Raw genomic sequence first — 24,888 nt, forward strand, 5'->3', positions numbered from 1 at the left:
GCCTTTTTACTAGAGGACAACTTGCCATTGAATGCATCGTATCATCTTTTATTTAGAAAAATGTTTCCCGATAGCGAATTCTCTCAGAAATACTCAAGTGCAATGGCCAAAAAAGCTGCATTTGTTAAAGATATAGATATCAAAAACAAATCTTTAGTTACTGATTGCATTAAAACAGTTTCATTCCGCTTCTCTATAAATGAAGGCAATAACACCAGTTCAAAACTATCCAATTGTTTTTCCATTTTTCAGTCCAGTGTCTTCAGAAGTCAAGGATAGTTTATTTTCTTGAAGTGTAGTTTACTTCCACTTTAGAAGGACATTTGGAAGGCTTTAATATAACTAATTATTAAAACTTTAAAAAAAATGAAATTCCTCTGGATAATTCCTTAGCGGTGCCAATAATGTACCAGTAACAGTAGACTTGAAAGCTGGTTGTTGGAGGCAGTTTAAAAAAGGAAAATTCATTGTTCTCATAAAAATTATGAGGTGCACCTGTCAGCTCTTAAATTTAGCAGCTGAAAAGGGAGCAGCTTCTATACCAATAAGTATGGATGAATACATTGTTGACATTTATTATTATTTTGAATGGAGTACTAAAAGGAAGGAAGAATTGAAACAATTCCAACACCTGCATAATACTGAAATACGAAAAATTTTGAAACATATGTATACATTAATTTTTAAACATACATATTTCTTTTAGAGGTTTATCTATCTTTTATGTATTATGGAACTTGCTTTAATTACCATTGCTCTAGCATATTACTGTTAACTCATAAACTACTGAACAATTATTTTCCAATATTAGTGGCAAATAATGAAAAAACTGCTAATAACTGAAGTTGTAAAGGTAATTTTAAATAAAGTAAATCAAAGTTACTGTATTACCTAGGACTTGATTTTCATTTTGTTAATAATTTTAATACTTTTTTCATTTTAAATAAAGTTGTATCTAATATTATCAGAACTCTTAAGGCCCTTACTTTTAGTTAGTTATCTGGGTACTTAAACATTATCTTATTGACTCTGAAAGTTGACTTCTGTCAAGCTAAAGGTTTTCATCGATTTCTGCTATTTTGTTAGGCCTCCAATTTTACCACAAACTAAGAACAGAGTGCAGACTTCCAACAGGTGATTGTTCCAATCTACTACTGTTTCATTGGCCATATTCAACTGATCATACCATGTTCACGAACACACATGTTTTTTGATGGTAAGATCACATAAAGTTGAAATTAATCCACTGCTTGCTGTGTTCAGGTTAGAAGGCAGGTTCAAATTTTAATCTTTTTTTTCAAAATGCAAGGGAAAAACAACAATAACAATTAATTTATATCCTTGTTCGTGAAAACAAAATGTAGTTTATCAAGAATCCTTTGATTTTAGGCTAAATTAAGAACTCAGTCCAGCTTCCTGCTACAGTAATTTTTATCTTGAGAATTATTGAGTAGTATCACTTGTTAGTTATCCTGTTTCATGAGATGCATATCACAATTATGATCTCGATAGACAATGTTTTCTGGAAATACATTCTTCTAGAGCTAGTTTGAATGGCAGGCTTTTCTATTAAATGTTTTTAACAACAGCAAAAAATTATATTCAAGGCTTTGTTTTGTGTAATTCAACCAGTCAGAAGAAAGGAGAATCATAGGACAATTAAGTATATAAATTCTTGGACGCAAAGATTCCTTGAAGTGTGACATTCATTGAAGTTTTGAGAGAATATGTTTTGTAGTTTGATAGCATTAATTGGTCTACATTTTATTAATTAAGTTTAGCATTACATGTTTAAATTATTAAAATTATTGGTAATTAATTTGAAAAATAGGAGCAGCTGAATTATATTTTATAATTTTCTTTTAATTTAAAAGTTTTCATACTAATATGTCTGTCTTTGCTATATTTATAAAGAAAACATGCATTTTAATGCCTTGAACATTGCAACATTATTTGTTAAACATAGTTCAAGGTTCGTACAGTTCTTGAATATGCTTAAAAGTTCTTAGGTTTTTTGGAAATGATTTTTAGTCTTTAAAAGTCCTTAATTTCAGCCAAATTCAGCAAAAGGTCCTTAATTTTATGCATCTGCCAGTTTTTTTATGACTGTCATTCTGTATATGAATTAAAATTTTAGAGAAGTATTTTTGACGATGCATTGACAAATATGTAATTGATGGATTAACTTTTGAATATAAATGTTGGATACTCGAGTTTTAGACACACAAAACCTTGCTTCAGTTGAAACATAAAACATTTCGAAGTGATTCTTTTTTTTTTTTTTTTTTTTCTTCGAATGAAATGTTCATAAAATATTACATCGAAAACAACTTTTGATGTAATATTTTATGAAATTTTTTTTGGTCCCAACAGTCAAGCTTCTGTTCCTTTTTGGGATATGAGTTCTTATATTTATATGGCATTAAATTTAGTGACTTATCAACATTTTGGCAATTTCAAAATCAGTTTGTATACACAATATTTTATTCAGAGATTTGTAAAATTTTGACAGTTTTTTAACAAATATAATATTGATTAATATCATAAAAATAATGATAATAAATTCAAATTTATGTTTTAGAAATAGCATAAAAATAAAACATTTTAATGTTTTCCTATATTTTAAAGTGACATTACTTTCCATTTTGGTGACTTAGAAATATTTTGATTCTGAAAAATAAACAAGATAATTCTATAAAGCACAGTTTCCAAAGCACTTTTTAGAAAAAACAAAAATGCTTCTGTTATTGTTTTAAAATTAATTTCATTTTTTAAAATATTTTTTCATGTTTAATTTTTTTTCCCATGTAATTGTTTCAGAATATTTAAATCTGTATCAGTTTTCTCTAGAAAATTCACTTTATCTGCACTTTTCTAAATTTTTTTTTTTTTTTTTCAAAAATCTTCTAACTTCTCTTTTAGAGTTGGTAAGGATAATTTTTTTTTCTTGAGAAGGTCTAAAAGCAAGATTTATAGATTAATATTTTGAACACAAAATTATAGACCTAAAATTTCCAGAAAAATATGGTGAAATGAAAAATGTCTTCATAGTATATACATATAAGGGATGTGTGTGTTTCATAGGAACTTTAAACTGAATTATTTATCTTTTGGAGAATTTTTAGAAGAACAATGAAAAGGAAATTATTTGCATTTTTTTCCTTTTGATCCCAAAAGTCTTTTTCTTAATATGTTTATCTTCTCTTTATTTTCTTATCTTTTCACTAAAACACAAGCAAGATGACAATCAAAGAAAGCAGAGAGATTTAAAACCAACAATTCATTACAAGATTCATTATATATGTCTCAGTGCACTATACATACCTCAGTGCCTGCCCTAGATTTTATTGCTCAGTGCTTCACTAAATTCTAAAAATTATGCCACACTGACTCCGGTGCCGGTCTTGACCTTAAATCATTTCATATTTATTTTCAATATTTATATTATTAAAGAAATAAAATTATCAGTTTCCTCTATATATTAAGTGCAAGCAGATCTGTAGAATAACAAAAATTTTTAATTAAATCTGAAAATTCTAAAATGAAAAGGAAATTCATTGAAAAAGAAATTAGTTTTATGAAGAGAGAGAAAAAAGTTATTCTTCAGTGGTACATTGTAGAAACATTAACAAATTAGAAGTTGAAGGAGAAACTGGTGGGAAAATTGATTTATTTATTGAAACAATTAAACTTAGGAAAGATGCTAAAGAGAAGGAAATTGATGTAAGTTAGCTAAAATGTCTGGAGAATTTTCAAGTTAAAAAGAGGCATAATGGATAATTTTCAGAAATTTAGGTTTTAATGGATATTTTTTAGAAGTAGAAAAAAGGTTGTAATTGTAACCATGTAAATCTATTATGACTAAGAGTATCTAACTCTTAATTATTGTACCTAACTGCTCACCCTCAGATTTTATCTCTACATGTTATGTCCTTTTTTAAATTCTTATTGTGTATGCAAGATACAACACAAAAATATAAAAATAGCATAAAATTATATTTCTGACAGCTAATGAGACATAAAATAATGCAAAACAGCCTATCATCTCTGATACTTCAGTGGTTTATCAGAACTTTATATTAAATGCTGTACATTAACTGGGTTACAACTTCTGCAAATCTACGTGAAGCTATGACACTAACTGGGTCAGATTATATGAAACTAACTTTCAGCATTTACCAATGTCAGGCATTCATGTCTGTTCTGATGAGTGGCTGTCTGTTTCTAGGCCAGTAAATGCAGTAAATGCAATAGCCAAGCTTCTGTTATGAGTTATGCTGATTATTATTTTACTCGCAATTTAGCTTACGTCTTTTGACATAAAATTTGCATTTAACCTCTGAACTGAGTGAGTACGTGACAAAATAAGCATAAAAAAGGAATTAATATAAAGTTAACTGTTAGTAAAGTTTAAATAAAAAGCCACTAATCATCTTTACAGTATGGGGCATTATTATAAGTGTAAAATATAAATATTTCAAGAAATGCTATAATTTAATTAATGCTAACTAATAAATTGTGAATTTAATTTTATTCTTGAATTTGTTTTATAATTAAGTTAAATATTAGATTGTGTTTAATAATAATGTATCCTAATTGTAGATTTATTTCATTCTTAATTACAAAAGTGAAGTTACAAAAATGGTATTACTAAAGTTCAGATGTAGATAATTGCTTTAGTTTATTATTTCCTAGTTATAGCTTATGTAACTACATCCTATTTCATATAATAACATAATTCTTAATCTTTTAACAGGCTGATATATTTCCAGATAAAGAACATGGAGGAAGAACCTTTTACAATGAAGCTGTTCTTTCATCCTTAGGCATTCCACAAGTAGATCAGTTTTCTTGTTTTATATCATAGACCTCTGTCACAAATTTCTTTTGAAATTAGAGCTTAGTTTAAAGCATTATACAGATAAATAAAAGCTGTATTATTGTAGTGCATTGCACATACAGAATTATCTTAAACCATATTAAAGATTTAGCATATTAGAAAAAAAATTAAAAGGTAAACAGTTTTGTTTAATTTCTTTTTATTTTCTATTAATATATTCATATTTTGCTCACACAGATTTAAATAAGAAGTGAAATTTAATGTTTATAATCTGAAATTTACTGAAAGGAATTTTTTCATGTGTGTGAATAAAAGAATGTTATCACATCTGAATAATATGCAGGTTGTGCAAAATTAGTAATAAATAATTTGTCAAAATATGAAAATGTATGATATGTCTTTTGCTAAAGCAAAAAACAGGACATTATTGCATTTAAAATTATTTTCTATAGAATAGAAAAATTTTATCACATACGACTCTCAGACTCAGAAAAGTCAAACCCTCAAAAGACTCTGGAAGACCAGAAAGTTTCAAAAGGCATCTCAAATTCTATTGTAAAAGTAATAGTAAGAGGGTTAAATAAAAATACATTGCCACTGTATTTTTAGTATAATATATATATTCTGTTCTTTACAAAATTATGTAAAGATAAAAAAAAAATTAAATGTAATGTTATGTAAAAGTTTAAAATGCTGATCTGAAAAAAATTAACCATTAGTACAAGAGATTCTGCTAAAGCTTCAGACACTAAGCAAGGAATTGCAAAAAACACAGAAAATATATAACTTCCAAATATGTGTAGTATTTACTGGAACATCTTGCTTGTTTGTTACAAAAAAAAAAGTAGAATTGCTCCTGAGCACTTATCATTTTTTTTTTTTTTTTGTAATATCTGCACCAGTTTTATTCCATTCTTGTTTTGCTACTTATTTCTATTCAATTTTTGATGGAATGTTATATTTCGCTATAGGGTATTTATATTTCCAGTTCTTGCAAAACATATTTCACTGGATTTAAACTGAAGATCTAGGGAAGTGTTTTTATCATTTTTGTGAAACTGTACGGTAACAAGGAACACATGTTTAAAGAAACTTGGATGCTTTGTGATTATCCATGCTCCTGGTTTCAAAGTTTTGTGAAAATTTTATGTTTGGGGATATTTTCCAGTTTGCACTCATTAGTAATCAACCCATTTATTCATGTATCACTATGTGTTTGAATATACATAGATTTATGTGCTTTGTATTTAACTGTCATGTCACTGAATAATATCCACCAGCTCAGAAATGCAAATATCTCTCATTCCCTGTCCGCATAAATTTTTTTTTTTTTTTTAAATATAAACTACCTCTTCTTATGATTATTTATGAACCTATCAGCTGTACTTATTAGCCGCAGAGGTATCTAAAAGAATTTTTTCACCAATTTATGACCTACTTTTCCTGGAATATGGCTAATCAGAAAGAGCATGTTTAGGGTCATTGTAATGATGTAATTTATACAGTTTCTGATACAAATATTTAAGAATATATTTCCGTGCTATTATTTAAATATTCAAATATGTTAAATGATCGATTATAGTTTAAACAAAGACCAATTTATTTCGTCCTGTTGCAAAAATGCAATTTCATATTATGACATCTTTACTGCCATGCTTTATTCTCAGTATATCATTATATCGATTTAGCTCTTCACTCTTTCTTTAAGAAACAGTAATTGATGATCTGAACTGAAAATATTAAAATTTTTTGTTATGCCAAATAGGATTGAATATTAGTGTTGTGGTTGTTGGTTGCACATGCCTCCAGCTGATGTCATGCTGTTTCATAATAGCTGCTGGCGGGACGAGCTGGTGATGCACATTGCCTTTACTTTCGAGTGTTGAAAGTTTTGAGTATGGTGTAGAAGCTTCATCAATTTAATAAATGTTTCTATAAATAAAGTAATTGTTAAGTGATGTGGAGTTAGGTATCATAAGAATTAATACAAATCACATCCTTCATGCTTACAATAGACACCCAATTCCTGTGCTACTTTGAAACTTTGTACTGATACTTCAGACATTGCAGTTGTTAGCTCATTAATGCAATTACATTATTCATTTTGGGAACCCACCGCATTTCTATCCATTAAAGCCAAAGGAAATGGTCAGAACTACTGGCTATATTTAAGATAACTTTTGGGTCGTTTATTCTCCTATCAATAAAATTCTGAGTTTCATACTCAAGGATCCTATTCCAGGTATGAATTCTTTCTTTACAGTATTTACAGTATTCCTTGCCAGTGTGATTTAACTTACATTGGTAAAACTAAGAGAGCCTTAAAATTTCACATAAAGGAGGCATATGTTAAAAAAAAGGAAACACAGAAGTTCTCTGTTGCTCAGCATTGTTGGCCCGAAAATCACTTTAAATTTTTCTGAAGCCGAAATCATTCAAATAAAAATCTTCCATCGGTGCATTAGGTTTTTTAGAGGCGTTTCATATTCAACAAAATCTTTCTGTTCTAGTAATCGAGTCTAATTCTAATCCATCTTTTCCTTCAGCCTTTAAGGAAATTATGTTTTAGTTCTCGTTTTATCAACAGATGGCGCCAGTAGCTTAACTCCTGTCCAGCCATAACTCCTGTCTTATCTAATCACTATATCTTATCTTGTTCATTTGCGCATTGGCAGCAGAGGATGATGGTTCGGTAAAACCATCAGAATTAGTCCTGTGAAAATTTGCAAATATAATGCTGATTTTTGTTGTTTGACTTCTAAATTAATGCTGGCTACATATTTGTGAATCAAGAAATTTCAGAATATTCTGAAAGGCCTTTACCATATACACAGATAAAAAGCCGTTAATATATGTATTTAAGGAAAAGCCCAAAAAGTGTTCTCCATGACAACTTCATCATCAGGATTTTATTGGCCAGTTTTCACTTACATATGATACATCAAAGGTTGTGACAACATCATTGCTGACGGCTTATTTAGGGTAGAAATAGATGTGGTATTTGATAATCAACATATTGATAATAAAAAGTTATCTGAAGCACAACTTCAGGACTCTGAAATTCAGAATTCTCTCTCCCAGTTTTCACCAGTTTTTAAACTATAAAAACATTATTTTCCTTTAGAAGATGTTGCTCTTTACTGAAATATGGACACAGGTACACCCTGTCCATTCATTCCTGAATCATTTAGCTCTAACATTCTGGTATTTCAGCCTTAACAAAACTAATCACTAAGTCATATTTTTAGTCTAATGTGAAGAAATTTATTAAAACTGCCATTGAATCTTGCTTATAATGCCAATATTCTAAAATTTATAGACGTTCAAAATCTCCTTTGGATACATTTTCCTTGCTTGATGCAAGATTGCACATATCCATATCAATTTCATAGGTCCTTTTCCACTGTCTGAAGGTAACAGTTATTGCATGGCAATTATTAACCGCTTTACCAGATGGCCTGAAGTTACACCTTTTGCCGACATATCAACTCGGACTACTTGTAAAGCATTAATACATAACTGGACAGCTAGATTTTCCTGCCCTGTATCTATAAGAGCTGACCAAGGCTGAAATTTTGAATCTCACTTATTTAAGGATTAAATGAAAGTTTTGGGTACACATCGCATTCAAACTGCTGCTTACCATTCTCAGTCCAATGGGCTGATTTAAAGATTTCATAGGCAGCTTAAAAGTGCAATAATGGCTTATAACAATCAAAAATGGACTGAAATTCTGCCTGTAGCTTTGTTGGGCATCAGATCTGCCATTAAGAAAGATATTAACACTTGTGCTGAACTTTTTTACGCTACCACACTTAGATTACCCTCAGATATGCTGAATGTTACTAATTCCATACCTCCTTCTGAATCATGGTTCATAGTTTCGATCAGTCATGCATTCACTTAGACCACTTCCAACCTCTAAGCATGTTCAACCAACAAATTATGTACACCCAGCACTCCTAACCTTTTCTCATATATTGCTACAGATCAATTCTGGTAAACCGTTTCTAACTCCACCTTACACTGGACTTCATGCCCTTGTTAAACAAATGAATAAAAATTTTATTATTGAGGTAAATAACTAAAATATTAACGATTGCCTAAAACCAGCGTATACATCTGTAATTTCTGAAATTACACATAAAAAAGTCAGTGAAGACTCAAAAATTGCTCCAAAACAAATAATTACTCGCAATGAATGTTGTGTTCATTTTCCCAAAAAACTGAACACTAACATAATTGAATGCTTTTTCTCTTGTTGGTCTGCTGTAAAGGTTATAATATATGAATACTTAGATTAAGTCCTTTTGCATGTGTTTGGAAGTTGATTAAACTTCTTCTTTTATTAATTATGATATGCATTGTCATATTATATATTTCAATTAGGAATTTTAATGATATTAGTACTTGTATACCACTATTTATATATCCTGGTATTTTATTTTATATGCACATTTTAAAGCATAACTTTTATTGGCATGTATATATCTTAAATTGGAATCTTGCAGTCAACCCCTTTTGTGTCGTGACTGTATAACTGAGGAAATACTTTGTGGTTGTTGGCTGTGCTTGCCTCCAGCTGACGTCATGCTGTTTCGCAAAAGCTGCCGATGCGACCAACTGGCCATACACATTACCTTTACTTTTGAGTGCTGAAAGTTTTGCGTATGATGTAGAAGCTTCATCAATTTAATAAATGTTTGTGTAAATAAAATATTGTTAAGTGATGTGGAGTTAGGTATTAAAATAATTAACATGAATCACATTCTTGATGGTTACAGTATGGTAAAATTCAGCTTATCATTGATTTTCAAATAAAAACCTGAGTTTCTTATTTTCTGTATGAAAACTTTTCTTGCGAAAGGATCATGATAACTTGTTAATCTGATCAACCTTCCAGAAGGTTTTTTTACCATTTTAACTGTAGATTTCTTGAGATTGTTTTGAGTATGAAATGCTTATCCTGCAGAATAAGTTTCACTGGTCAACTACTTTTTTCTTGTTTAGAACACTTTTCATTTTTCGTATAAGTAAAAAAGTTATTTTCTAATTATCTGCAACACCACCAAAAGTCATGAATTTGTTGGTGACGTTGAGAGCATATAAGAACTCATCAACAGAATTTTTAGCAAGGGTGAGAGCCATTTTCGAAATGATGACACACAATCAAAAAAATTAAAAAAGGAAGATGCATTGGTAATAAAAAAACTTATTTCATATTATTTCAATTGAATTTTAATACTCGTGATATTTACATTTTCCATATAAATTGTACTTTCATTGTAATGGATATTTACATTATATTAAATAAGTCCAAAAAAACAATTAAGAAACACAATTAATTAAACCTTTATGGATAGCTGTCATAGTAAAAAAATCTATCAAATCAGTATGGAAACCAAGAATAACCTATCTATGTCATAATTAGAGGTTTCTACTCTTTTAGCTGACAGTTAAGAAAATTCCCTTAAGTGTATATAGATCTGCTGTAGACATCCAAACCAATTACTGTCAATGCAATCAAGGAAAAATGATAAAATATTTTTGTAACTTAAGATAATTTAAAAAAATAAACAGGACCAGATAGTTTAAATTTTAACTAAGCTCAGTGAAGTTTAAATTTCAATTAAGCATGGTGTAGATGATAGTTTTAGTTAAGAATAGAGCCACTATTTGCTAAAACATCGCAAGCTCTTTGAGTCAAAAGTCATTGTCTTTTCAGACAGTCTACTTAAAACCGTAGTTCAACTAGCCATCATCACCTTTTGGAAGATGGCTACGGTTTTTAGTTTAGCCAAAGAAGCCAAACTCTCAACCTTTGGCATCTCAGATTCTAACAGTTTTTTCATTGTGTGTGTTACCTTTATTTATTAAATACCATGTTCTTCACACTTAAACCATAAAATTCAATTCAACAGCAGTATCGCAAAATAATTTAAAAAGATCATATCTTTAGAATTTCCGTTACACAGTCTCGGGTGCTGGAGATAATTTTTTTTTTTTTTTTGTACAGTGTTGCCATTGCTCGCTTTGAAATCGTTGAGTTTCTTAATCAAAAGCTCATAAGTACTTTACAAAATATGAAATAGATAATAAGACAAATTCTAAAGCTGGACTTCCAGATGCTCATATTTGAGTGGAGACGTACATTAAAGATTTGATGGCTCTAGGTACCATAGTTTCATCACAATGTGAGAAACGTACATACATTTATGCAGATTCATCATTAATTAATTTCTTTAAATATCATACAGGGCAATAATACTTGGTGGCAACAGTTTGAAAAGTGATTCTGACTTTTCGACACAAAATGCCGAAATGAAATTAATAGCCGTTCTGGGCTAACACCCTTTGGGCTAAAAAAGAAAAGAAAATTGGCTAGGGAGTAAAGGGATCTGTATCTGATTGCTCTCAAAGTTGGTAGCATTTAAATCTGAGCGAAATTAAGATTTCTTTTTTGTCTAGTTTTAAATTTTACATTAACATGTTTCTCCTCCGTTTTAGCATAAAATTATTTATTAATGCTTTTTTTTTTAGTGAGTATCATATATAACTTTTTTACGTATTTATTAACTGTATTTTCACTCTGATGAAAAGTTTAGTATCTTTTTCAATTACAGGAATGTAATATAATAAGATGTTTGTTTATTTATATACTTATTACAGTTTTTGAGTCTGAATATTCAGCTACATTTTAAAAATAGATTGCAGTTGTTTGTGGAAGTTCAACTGCTGGAGGAGCATATTGCCCAACTATGGCAGAAGAAGCTATAATTGTGAAAAAATCTGGTGTAGTGTTTCTTGGTGGTCCACCATTAGTAAAAGCTGCCACTGGAGAAATAGTTTCTGAGCAAGATCTTGGTGGAGCTGATATGCATTGCAGGTAACATTAGAAAGCCTATTGGTACATACAGTTTTTAATTATTGAACATAATTTTTAAAGTTTTAAATCATTTTATAATAAAGTTGAATTAAGATTTTTTAAATCCTCTTCTCCGCGCCAGTATGCTACTATAATTGAAAAATAAATTTAGTAATTTAAACTTATTCTGTTTTTCCCTTTCTTTTCTTTCTTTCTTTTCTTTTCTTTTTTTTTTTTTTTCTTTTTTTTTTTTTGGTAAATGAATCCATTGCTGATGAATGCAGGTGACTGAAATTATGGAATTTTTTTCTATTGAAAAAATGTGGAGTAATTATACACTCTGTTGCAAAAAAAAAAAAAAAAAAATATATATATATATATATATATATATGCCTCCAGAAAAAATTCACCAACAACTACAAAACTCTGCTTACAAATGTGGTATGTTGATTTGTATAATGATTAAATTTGCAGGACTAACCAGCATCGTGGAGCGATACAATGAGCGTCTGAAGTGCACAGCTGGTAAATGTAAAAGGGGAGGTGTAGCGAGGGACAAGCATTTATAATCACAACTGAGTGCTTGGATGCACAACTCTGAAAGGAAAGATGCCTTTAAGAAGTACTCAACAGCATTATGAACAGTTGTCAGATTTTGATAGCACTGCATCATAAGACTAAAAGAGGCTGATCGGTCGAATACGCAGATCGGCTAGTATGTTGATCGAAGGAATATGGTCATTGTCCATTGTTGGAACCAGTGACTAGTGAAGGCATAGTCAGCCATTGTAGTGGCTCCGGACATCCACAGGCCGCCCATGCGTGGGGTAATCATGCAATTAGAAGAGCTGCTACATCCACACCAACAGTTAATCTATCATCGATTCAATGTCGTTTACCAATTTGCAAGGATCCTGGGATATGCAGGAATATGATTCGTAGAAGACTAGGTGATGCTGGGCTGAGATCTCTATGTTCATTAAGACACTTGTCATTAACACTTCACTATAAGCAGGATCATCTTGTATGGTGCTGCTATTGCTCAAGTTGGATGGTGTATGATCGTACTTCAGTGACGAATCAGGCTTTTCTTGTAATGCTGATGAACGCGACATACGCGTCTGGAGACGGAACGATGAGCAGTCCAATGTACCATTTGTTGCCAATCAGCACACAGCCAAAACACAGGATATGATAGTTTGAGGAGTGATCAGCTGGGACAGCCGTTCACCATTAATTGTGCTTTGAGGTACTCTGACTGCTCCCAGGTATGTTGACGACATTTTGCAGCCAATTGTTCTGCCTATGCTAACAGGTCGTCCAGGTTCAATTACCCTGCAGGATAATGTTTGGCCATATACAACACAACTTCCTGAACAATATCTTTGCTGTATTAATATGCTTGTCTGGCCTGACAGTTCTCCAGACCTGTCACCTATGGAACATGTTGGGCAGGCAAATTCAGCCGTGTATAAATACACCGCAACTTGCCAACCAAATTCTCCATTTGTGTAGCTCTCCAGATGATCAGGTTGTGACCAAAGCAGAATTGATAAGTTCTATTCCATAAAACATTTTACTTAAACTCTGTTTAGAATAAACGGATGGAAGTTTTTTATTTCCACCTCGTACATGCTTAGATGCAGCACGTTGAACAGCAGTTAAGTTCATAAAAAAAACAACTTGCAGGGTTCAAAAATTAGCATTTTCAGAGTTTTTAGTTAATATCTTGGCTCATTAAAATCATACAAAGATGAGAATGGTTGAAATGGCTTCCCATGAATTTTTGGAATTTGGGGAGGACTTCGCTCAAAACTCAAAAACAGACAGACTAATGTGCACAGAATTTAATAACATTAAATTCACATTTTATTTGCTATATTTCATATATTTACAATGTATTTAAAGCTCTTTGAATGTGTATGCATGCTTTATTGCACGAATTTATTTCATAATACACTCTTAGACAAAAAAAAAAAAAAAAAAAAAAAAAAAAAAACGACGCACCAAGAAGGAGTTATCCGAATGGGACTAAAATCAGTAGAAGTGATGTTCATGTACAGAAAAAAAAAAGATTACAGTTTGAGAAAAATTGGATGATTTATTGAAGTGATAAAGCTTTACAAAGTGAAAAAGTCGGTAATGCGTCTGTCCACCTCTGGCCCTTATGCAAGCAGTCATTCGGCTTGGCATCGATTAATAGAAGTTGCGGATGTCCTCTTGAGGGATATCGTGCGAAATTCTGTCCAAATGGTGCGTTACATCGTCAACATCTCGAGCTGGTTGGAAGGTCCTGTCCATAATGCTCCAAATGTGCTCAATAGGAGAGAGATCCGGTGACCTTGCAGGCCAAGGTAATGTTTGGCAAGCACTAAGGCAAGCAGTAGAAATGTGTAGTGTGGGGGCGGGCATTATCTTGCTGAAATGTAAGCCCAAGGTGGCGTGACATGAAGAGCAACACAACGGGCCTTAGAAACTCATCAACGTACCGCTGTGCTGTAAGGTTGCGACAGATGACAACCAAAGGGCTCCTACCGTGAAATTAAATTGCACCCCAGATCATCACTTCTGGTTGTCGTCCTGTCTGCTGGAAGACAGGTTGGTATCACACCGCTGTCCGGGGCATCTCCAGACTCGCCTTTGCTGCTGGTCATCGGGGCTCAGTTCAAAGCAGAACTCATCACTAAAGACTATTCTACTCCAGTCAGTGGCATTCCAGTGCGAATGAGCCCGACACCACTGCAAACGGGCTTGTCATTGTACAGAGGCGAATGGTAGTCTGCACAAGGGTCGTCGTGACCTCAGCCCCCTTTCTGTGAGCCGTCTGTGAATGGTCCTTGAGGTCACTAAAGCACTAGTTGCACGTACAATCGATGATAATCATGCATCTGGGGCTGTGAGTGCCGCTCTGACAATTGCTCGGTCTTCACATTCTGTTGTTCCTCTAGGCCTACCGCTTCCTTCTTGACGCTGTGTGCGGCCATGGTTCACCCATTCCTGCCAACATCGTCTAATAGTAGCATCGCTCCCGCTCAAATGTCGAGCTATTCGCCGATAAGACCAACTGGCTTCTTTGAGCCCAACTACACTACCTCTCTCAAATTCTCACATCTGCGCATATCGTTCGCGCAACTGTATGCAAGGCATAGTTACTGTTTACCAGAGTATACGGAATGAAATTCGTGAAGAATATATGACCTGGAATCATAATTTCTCCTCTTAAACATCCTGCCAGTTGTGCAGATCAGATGCGCTGTAGCGACAACTGTTCATTCATTGGCAGTGAAAATATAAAATTTTGCATTTTCCGTCGAAATCTGTATGCATATCAATTTATGTCCAATTTGCTTTATATCATCTCGGTATGTCGTGGTGCGTTGTTTTTTTTTTTTTTTTTTTTTTTTTTCTGTCTAAGAGTCTATATCATGAATAAGAAAGACTTTATCTATATAGAGTGGCAGATAAAGGAAAGTGGGAGTATGTGATTATACTTATTCTCTTTAGAAATTTGAAATAAGTGAAAATTCTTTACTATCACATTTGAAAACAAGTGCTTATTTACTAGTTGCTAAATATTAGAGATATATAGATGATTTGAAGTTGAAATGTTATGATAATCTTAGAAAAAGTGCTTCTATACTAAATAATATTGCAATTAAAGACTAGAAATATAACTAGAATTGTGTTAGATTTGTAAGTATCAGTTTTTAACTGTATTCAGAAATTGTAATTATTATGTATTAAAAATATTTGGCTGTAACAAAAGTTTTCTGCCAAAAAATGTTCTTAATAAAGTTAGAAAAAAAAAATAAAAGCAGCATCTTTAGCACAGGTAGTAATCACCACTATCATTTTCTGCCAACGTTTTGGTAGTTTTTCAAAGCTTTCAGTCCAGAAACTTGGTGTCTGTGAGTCCAAAAATAGATCAACCTCGTTTCAAACGTCTTATGCAGAATGGAAGATAGCATGAGCAAGATGTGGCTGCAGGTGTGAAAAAAGGTAGAAGTCCAAAGGAGTGATGTTGGGGCTATATGGTGGGTGTGGCAAGAGGTCCCATTCGAGTCTGTGCAGAGACAAGCCGATGAATGCTGACATGTGGTCTTGCATTATCTTGGTGTAATGTTACCTTTTTGTGCCAGAACTCAGTTTGACGTTTTTCCTTGATATCAACCTCAACACAGACTAGAATCTCGCTGTACACCTGACTGTCAAGGGATTCCAGATACTCTTTCTTTATCCTTTACAGATAATACAATGGCAATCCGACCAGATACAAAGCATGATCTTTTTGTTAGTCAAACTGCACTTTGCAACATTGCTGATGGGCTTGTAAGAAATTTTCTTTGGAAATATGTTTTAATCACCAGTAGAGGGCATGAATGCTTTAATGATGTACAGTCAAAAGTCTTTAATCTGGATGTCCATAATCCGGACCTCAAAGCTATAAATTTTCTGCGCATGCGTAAACGCATAATGCGTCTACGCATGCTTGTAATACGTTTATGCATGCACGTTTAATGTATAACCGATGGTATAAGCTAAGCTAAAATTATCTAATTATCTACTTCAGTCACATTAATTGGATCCGGCTTATTATTTTTTGCAGATTGTTAGAGCAATTTTATAAAAGTAAGCTTGAACTTTCGATTATGTCAAATAGAATTTTCGATTCTGGAGCTGCCAAAGGATCTACAAAGTGAAAGCATGTTTCAATGTCCATTAAACAAAAAGTGGAATAGCTGCAAAAAATGGATAAAGGCATGAAGAAAGTGACAGAGAGGTGATTTGTTTCTCTAACCATTCCGAAATCTGTTTAGCAATTTCACGCTGCTCTGCGGGGGAAGGGGGGGCAACGTCGTGGCGCGCCATGAACTGGAAGTTGGTTTGTCAGCACTAACCTCATCTTCAGGGGAGATGTTTGTATTTTATTCGGTTTATAATTCCATACTAAATGCAGTGTTTCATCTCGATGCTCTCCGATATGATTTAAATCAATATCCTCGTCATTATAAATATCACGGACTATGTGTAATTTCGACTATGTGTAATGTATGCTTTACGCATGTGCATGTTGAAAGAAATGCTTAATAAAGTAAACAAATAAGTATTAAGTTTTTTTTTTGTAAATTTTGATACTCTTTAAATCACAATTGCTCTTTATTTCATAAATTACGATTTCATATTTTTAATTGTATAATTTCTGCATGCTATCTTACCAGATTTAAACTGATGATCTATAATCCGGAAAAATTGATAATCCGGAATCGCCAAAATCCCAACGAGTCCGGATTAAAGACTTTTGACTGTATATCTCTTGTTTTTGATCTAGCAGTGATAGTTGAATGTTAGGTGAACTTTAAACATGATTCATATGTTCAATGCCTCTTGATTTTGCTGTAATTTGAATAGAATAATGTTTCTTGAACCATGATAACATGAAACCTTTTAGGTTCTATTTTATTATATCATTTTGGTGCCCAGTGTGGGACAGAAACAGTCTCTTTGGGATTTCAGAATGCATGAAGAAGAAGCAGTTGCTAATCCTAAATGGTGCAGTATCCATGAAGATTCATTTGTTTTGTTGAAAACTTATTCCTTTTCACTGAACATGACATCATTAATGTTCAGAATGTTTATGAATGCTTGCTCTTGGAATGTGAGTTAGTAAATTAGGATTAACTCATTAAAGACTGCACCTGGTAAACAAATAAAATTTTGTTGTTATTAGGGCAGAGGATATCATGAAATTAAAAGCTGCTAGAAAAACTATGAGACAAGCTATTTCTAAAATAATAAATGTTTTAGAACATAATATTAAAAAACATATTTGGGATAAGAAAAATTTGTTTTTACTTACTTCTAAACAATCTGCTTTGAAAGAAATTAATGAAAAAATACTGGTTTTTTTTTTTTTTTTAAAGGGGATGTGTCCAAAATAGAAAAGGAATATAATACTGTGTTAGATTATGATGAAAGAATGAGTTTATGTATTTTTAGGGCTAAAAAGAAACTTAATTTAAATTCTCTAGTAAACATTGAAAACCAATCACATGGTAACCACACTGCTGCCGTTTAGAACAAAAACGAAACCAAACGTAAAATTTTGATTCTGCATTATGGTGATCCTAAATTATTTTTGGAATTTATAATTCTTTTGAAAATGCTATTGGTAATAATAATGAGTTAACAAAGGTCAAGAAGTTTACCTATCTTAAATCCTTACTTACAGGACCTGCTTTAAGTGCAATATCTGGGTCCGCACTATCCAATGAGAATTATGACACTTCTATAAGTTTAATCAAAGAAAGATTTGGACAACCAGATTTGGTAATATCTTTGCACATGAACAAACTCTTGAATCTTGAAACTGTTAGAAGTTCGTCGAATGTGAAAGCACTAAAAACACTTTACGGTTACTGTGAAATCAATATAAGAAGTTTAAATTCTTTGGGTATTGTGTTGGAAGCTTATGGGGTCCTTTTAGGACCAGTTTTTTTTTTAGCTTTTACTGAATGATATGAATTTGGAGTTTAATAGAAAATAAAACTCTAAACAGCAATATAGACTAACAGAACTTCTCAAATTCATTAGATTGGAAGCTGAGAGTCGGGAAGCTTCTAATTTAATAATAAACTCAAAGAAAAGGGACACAAATTACGGTATTAAGCAGAATAAAAATAATTACTTCAAAGGGGCAAGCGTTCCTACTGCTTCGTTAGCCAAAGTGACTAAGCTGTACTTTTTATAATGTAATCAAAATACACATGATGTAAGAAAATGTGAGAAAACAAATGAGCAAAAAAGAGTGATATTAGAAAACTTGGGACATTGTTACAGATGTTTTAAGAAAGGACATGTATCGTCTAGATGTAAAGTGAAACTTCAACCTTGTGAGTTGTGTAATGGTTTAAAAAAGTTATTTTGTTAAAATATTGTTCCTGAAGCAGAAACCCTTTCAGATATTAAGCAGAAAATAGTTGCAGTATCAGATTCTAAGTAGAGCGTAGTTTCATCCCTGTCATTTAACTCTATCTTTCTGAAACTCCCTGATAAAGGTGTATATTTACAAACTTGCACTGTTTATGCTTCAGATACAGATAATATTAGAAGCCAAATAATAAAAATCCTAATTGATGGTGGGTCACAGAGCTCATTTATTAGATCTGATTTAGCTAAAGAACTAAAATTAAAGACTTTAAGGAAAGAAAGGTTATATACTTATTCTTTTGGGTATATCAGGCTAGACTAATGAAACATAATTTTGTTCAAATTACCCTGAAAAGATACATTGTCCTAATGACTCAATCACAGTTGAAGTTCTTGCTCTTGTTACAGACACTATTTCTGGAGTGATCATAAAAATTCCCTCGAAAAACATTTTGGAAATATTAAAATAAGAAAATTTAAAATTAGCTGATAGTGGTGAAGCAGCTGAAATAAAATTATTGTTATTATCTGATTCATGTTGGGAAGTGCATGCAAGTGAAAAGAAAAGAGTAAGTAATAAATTATCTGTGGTGTCTTCTATATTTGGTTGGTCCTTGGTTGGATCTTTGGAAGTCTAGCACATGTATGTTTACAACTGGTGCTTCTCATTGCTTGAAGGAAGATAATAATTCAATTAATGACTGTTTGACAAAGATGAGGAAGAAAAAGAAACTTTTTATGAAAAAATCCATGCATTGTATTCTTCTAGTCCCAAACATGATATAAAAATAGTGTTGGGTGATGCAAATGCCAAAATTGGGAAAGAAGACAAGATCAGATCCACCACTGGTGGGCACAGCCTACATTGCGATCCAAATACTAACAGACAGAGGTTAATATTTTTTGCTGCAGGACATGATATGGTGGTAGCCAATACTTGCTTTCACACAAACATATACACAAAATGACATGGAGATCTCCTGATTGTGACACCTTTAATCAGATTTATCATATCTTAATCGATCTTAGACATGCATCAGATGTACTGGATGTCAGATCATATCATGGGACAAATTTTGACTTAGACCGTTACTTAGTAATGGTAAAAATTAGAGCAAGAATTTCTAATGCCCGTAAAAACCAAGGGGGGAAACTAGAAAATTATAACTGTCAACTGCTGAAAGATACAGATATTAAGCAAAGATACCAGAATGAATTGGAAACGAAACTGAAGAACATTAAATTGAATGAACTGGAAAGTATTGATGAGAAATGGAATTCCTTAAAATTGGCTATTAAGGAAACTGTGAACTCTGTCATAGGAAAAGTTAAAAATTAAAAATGTGATGATTGGTTTGATCTGGAGTGCAGATCTGCTGCCAAACTTAAAAATAGGGCGTATAAGAATATGATACAAAGAAAACAGGGAATGGGACTATTCGCCGTGGCCGTTTCGCCATCGGGCTGGTTTGCCATCAGGACGTTTCGCAATCAAGATATATTTTTTTTTACATGACTGTATTATATCTTGATGTATTAAAGTTGTTTTAAACTAATAACTGTGTTCAGTTTAATAATTTAATTTGATAAACATTTTATGTAAAATAATGTAAAAAAGTTTTTGTGTACACTTTTATACAAATACAACGTTACACATGACATTAATTTTAAGAGAAATTCCAAAGCAATTCCATTTTTCATTCAGATTTCATAAATATGTAAATTTCTTGCTTGTATGAGGGATTTCTCTGAAATAGCCAATTAAAATTTCAAGAAATTTTGAAGAATCATATAAATATTGTACCCGCATAACTTTAAAATCAATAATATAACTTCTGTTATATCAGAAGTTTAGCCCCAGTTCTCTTTGATACTGACATAATTTTCCAACTATGTGTAGTTTCTTTATATCTCATACTTGTAAATAACTATATATATTAAAAGCAACCTTTATTAAGTATACTAAAGGTAAACAGAATTATTAAACTAAATAAATTTAATACGAGTATAATATGGCAAGGTAAAATACAGTCATGTAAAGAAAAATATGTCTTCATGGCAAAATGTCCTGACAGCGAAAGGCCCAAGGTGAAATGGAAACAGCGAAAAGTTCTAGACCCAAGAAAACATACTAGAATAACCGTTGACTAATATAAATGTACCAGGAAAAAGGAAAAAAAGATCCACTGTATTAATTAAGAAGACGAACTTCCATGAAAATCACTTAAAGGATGTTGAACATCTTAGGGGAGTAGGAGAAAACAGAGCTTTCTTTCTTGAGATTAATCATGAACAAAGACGTTTCAAGCCAAGAACTACACTGTGCAGAGGGAAAGATGACAATATTGTAAGTGCGAAAGGTAACATTTTTCAAAGATGGATTGAGCACCTGAATGAGCTGCTTGATTCCAACTTGCCTTTAAAAGTTAGTGGATCAACAGTCGAAAATTTAGAGCCTATTGATTCCCCTCATTGATAGAAGTGAATAATGGTATAAAAAACAATAAATTTCCTGGACCTGATAATATACCATTAGAACTTTTAAAAGTTATGTGACATGTGTACAGCTTATAAAGAAATTAATTCAACTTATTTGAAAGCCTTCTTCTGAAGCTGTCCTGCCTTCAGAAGTTAGTAGATCAACAGTCAGAAATTTAGAGCCTATTGATCCCCCCCTCGTTTACAGAAGTGAATAATGCTATAAAAAAACTATAAATCTCCTGGACCTGACAATATACTGTCAGAACGTTTTGGAGTTATGGGTCCTAACCATGTACAGCTTATAAAGGAATTAATTCAACATATTTGGAAGAGTGAGACATTCCCAATGGAATGGAAACTTATTACCATTTGCGTGATACACAAAATAGGTGATGTCCTAGACTGTAGTAATTATAGAGGAAGCAGTCTTCTTTGAACATCCTATAAAATTCTGTCTACTATTCTTTTTGACAGACTTTTGCTGTTTGTTGATAACTTGATAGGCAACTATTAGTGTGGATTTAGGAAGGGAAGAGCTACATCTGAGCTAATTTTCAACTTAAAACAGATTCTTGGAAAATGTAGAGAATTTGGAATCAAGGCTCACAATCTTTTTATTGATTTTAGAACAGCATATTAACTCCTCGTAAAAGCTACGCATGAATTGAAAATTCCAGAAAAATGTGTTGCACTTGTAGCCTTGACTCTCAAAGAAACCATAATTTAAGTATGCATACAGGGTGATTACACAAAACAGGTAAAAAATGGAGTGCGAGAGGGAGATGCATTGGCATGCCTCCTGTTTAACAAAGCACTCGAAAAAGTTATTACAAATTCAAAGATCAATATTAGAGGAAATATTTTTACTCAGTTCAGATATTGGCTTATGCTGATGACATTGGCATTATTGCTCAAACTGCACTGGCTCTTAAACAGGCATTTATGGCATTGGAACAAAATGCTAAAAGAATTAATTTATTTGTAAACAAAAATAAAACTAAATATTTACTTTGCTTAAAGTCTGACTTACAACTTAGTCACTTAGAAATTGGCAATTATAAATTTGAAAAAGTTAACAGTTTTCTTATTTGGAAACAGAGATAAATAATAAAAATGTGTTGGCCCCAGAAATATATATAAGAATCATTGCTGCAGATGGATGTTTTTATGCCCTGAAGAGTTATTATTACTGTGTACTGTGTCATTATCAAGTCGTTATAACTCTTGACTGATACAAGTCATAGCACCATTACCTTCATCTAGAATTGAAAAAGCAAATCCTTTTGATGTTATAGGACTAGATTATGCAGGTCTAATTTTTACTAAAAATGATGATGCAAAGTATTATATCATATTATTTACCTATGCTGTAACTAGCACAGTTGTTTATCCTATTATTTACCTGTGCAGTTTAGTCAAGATGAATGCTTCTGCATTCATCTCAAACTAACAAAAGATCTCACAACTAAATCTTTTCTACTTACGTTTCATCGATTTATATCAAGGAGAGGGTTGTGCTCTTCAATATACTCAGATAATTTGCGTACATTCAAGGCAGCTAATGCGGAGCTCAGGAAGATGCAGGTATTAAGCTATTGCAATGTAAAGAATTATTATGCCAGCTCAGGAAGATGCAGGTATTAAGCTATCGCGATGTAAACAATTATTATGCCGCAAAGGGTATTCAGTAGAGGTATATCATCGAAAGAGGAGCCTGGTGGAACGGATCTTATGAGAGACTAGTGCGATCCCTCAAAGCAATATTAAGAAAAATTCTTTGTTGAACATCACTGCTACCCGAAGAATTGGAAACTGTACTGACTGAAATTGAAGTGATGATAAATCATCGACCCTTGACTTACATCCAAGATAATGAGCCCCAAATTCTGTCTTCTGCTCATTTTCTGCTAGTGCAAAAACTTGCTAATTTGCCTCCTGTCAAATACACTCATGAAGTGTGCAGCACTAAAGAAATTCTTTTAAAATGTCATCTATATCCTGAAAATCTATTAAATAACTTTTGGAAAATCATCTGTAAAGATTATTTGTTTAATCTGAGGTCTGTAAATTGTGTGAACAATCACCGTGCAGAATATGAATTGAACGTGAATGCTATCGTGATAATACATGATAAACATTTAGCATATAACATGTGGAGATTAGAAAAGGTTCTCTAAACTTTTACTGGTAGAGATGGGTTAATTCGCAGTTATGAAATAAAGACTGAAAAAGACATTATAAAGAGACCTTTACAGTTATTAGTTAAGCTAGAGTGCTAAGAGTATTAATATTATGTGATAGTATATTATTTACTAAATCTTAATGTAACTTAATGTTTAAAGTATTGTATATCTAATATTTAAAGTTGAAATATATATACTAGGAAATTTAAGGTTATAGAACTGTAATTTAATTTAATGTAATTTTGAAAAAAAAAAAAAAAAAAAAAGACAGGTTTTTGGTAATAATTGTAGTATTTTAGTTGAATTATTGAAAAGTTATTTGTTTAGTATTGAGTTATAGATATTCTTGATTTAAATTCCTGATACTTGAACAGGTATGTTAGAACAATAATCTGTGATAAATGAAAATTTGTTTGACATTCCTGAAACACATGGTAATTCTTTACATGTTCTTGTGACATCTTCTTGATTACAAATACTTGAATTTGTATTGAAATGCATAATGATTCTTGAAGATGTTTATGTATCACTAGTAATCTTGATTGTTCTGAACTACTGTTCACTCGGGCCCAGTGTGTAAGAAATTTTATCTGGAAATATATTTTAATTGTCAGTAGAGGGCGTAAATGCTTCATGATGTATATTTCTTGTTCTTGGATCTGGCAGTGCTAGTTGAATATGTGTTGGAATTGAATAAACTTGAAGCTTGAAACCTGATTTGTATGTTAATTGCCTTTTGATTTTGCCGTGATTTGAACAGAATAATGTTTCTTGAACCATGATAATATAAAATGATATATTATATTTGAATAGAATAATGTTTCTTGAACCATTACCGGGTGCAGACCAACTCCTTTTCGACTTGTGTTGTTGAAGTAAATCCACTTTTCATTACAAGTGATGATCCAGTCCAGAATTTTGTCCTCGCGTTAACATTCGAACAGATTAGTGCAGGCCCATGCTTGAGTCCTTATCTACTTGAGCGAGTGATTGAACTTGTATGTCAAGTTTATGCGATGCATAGCACGACTAACAGACATGGCACAAATGTCTAACTCCTTAGCAAGCTCTTGAGTGGTTGCATACTGATCTTCCTCAGGTTCTCACAAGTGGGCCTCATTAACATCAGTAGACCAGTCAGAGCACTCTGCTTCTTGAATGTCATAGTCCTTGTTTTTGAACTTTCAGTACAAAACTTTCACAGTGTCACATGATACAATATAATTTGGTGACATTCTGTAGCTGACATTTTGCAACACAACTGGAAGTAAATGAGGGTTCTAATCTGGTAGTGTGTAGTTCCATTTCAGATACCTTGTACTTTATGATAGCAATATTTTTCTACAAATTTCACAACACAGTATTCTAAAGGAAGTCTGTTTCTTTCAAATGCCCCCCCCCCAGCAGAGCAGCGTGAAATTAATAAACAGATTTCGGAATGGTTAGAGAAACAAAGGATATGCCTTTATCCATTTTTTGCAGCAATTCCACTTTTTGTTTGATGGACATCAAAACATGCTTTCGCTTTGTAGATCCTTCGGCAGCTCCAGAAACGGAAATTCTTTTTGACATAATCAAAAGTTCAAGCTTAC

At 32.2% G+C, this 24,888-nt stretch overlaps 1 protein-coding gene across 2 annotated transcripts in view; it reads left to right on the forward strand.

The window, feature by feature from the left end:
* LOC118183337 (methylcrotonoyl-CoA carboxylase beta chain, mitochondrial-like) overlaps positions 1 to 24,888 on the forward strand; it is a 97,011-nt gene that overhangs the window by 17,320 nt on the left and 54,803 nt on the right. For both annotated transcript variants that reach the window (XM_035352841.2, XM_085820630.1), the window contains 2 exons: positions 4,757 to 4,837; positions 11,548 to 11,726. In XM_035352841.2, coding sequence (XP_035208732.1) covers positions 4,757 to 4,837; positions 11,548 to 11,726 — 260 coding nt within the window. The remainder of the gene's footprint in view (positions 1 to 4,756; positions 4,838 to 11,547; positions 11,727 to 24,888) is intronic.

The sequence above is a fragment of the Stegodyphus dumicola genome, chromosome 7, assembly GCF_044657685.1.
Source record: "Stegodyphus dumicola isolate Sdum_Otavi_A_Nest chromosome 7, ASM4465768v1".
Classification (NCBI taxonomy): Eukaryota; Metazoa; Arthropoda; class Arachnida; order Araneae; family Eresidae; genus Stegodyphus; species Stegodyphus dumicola.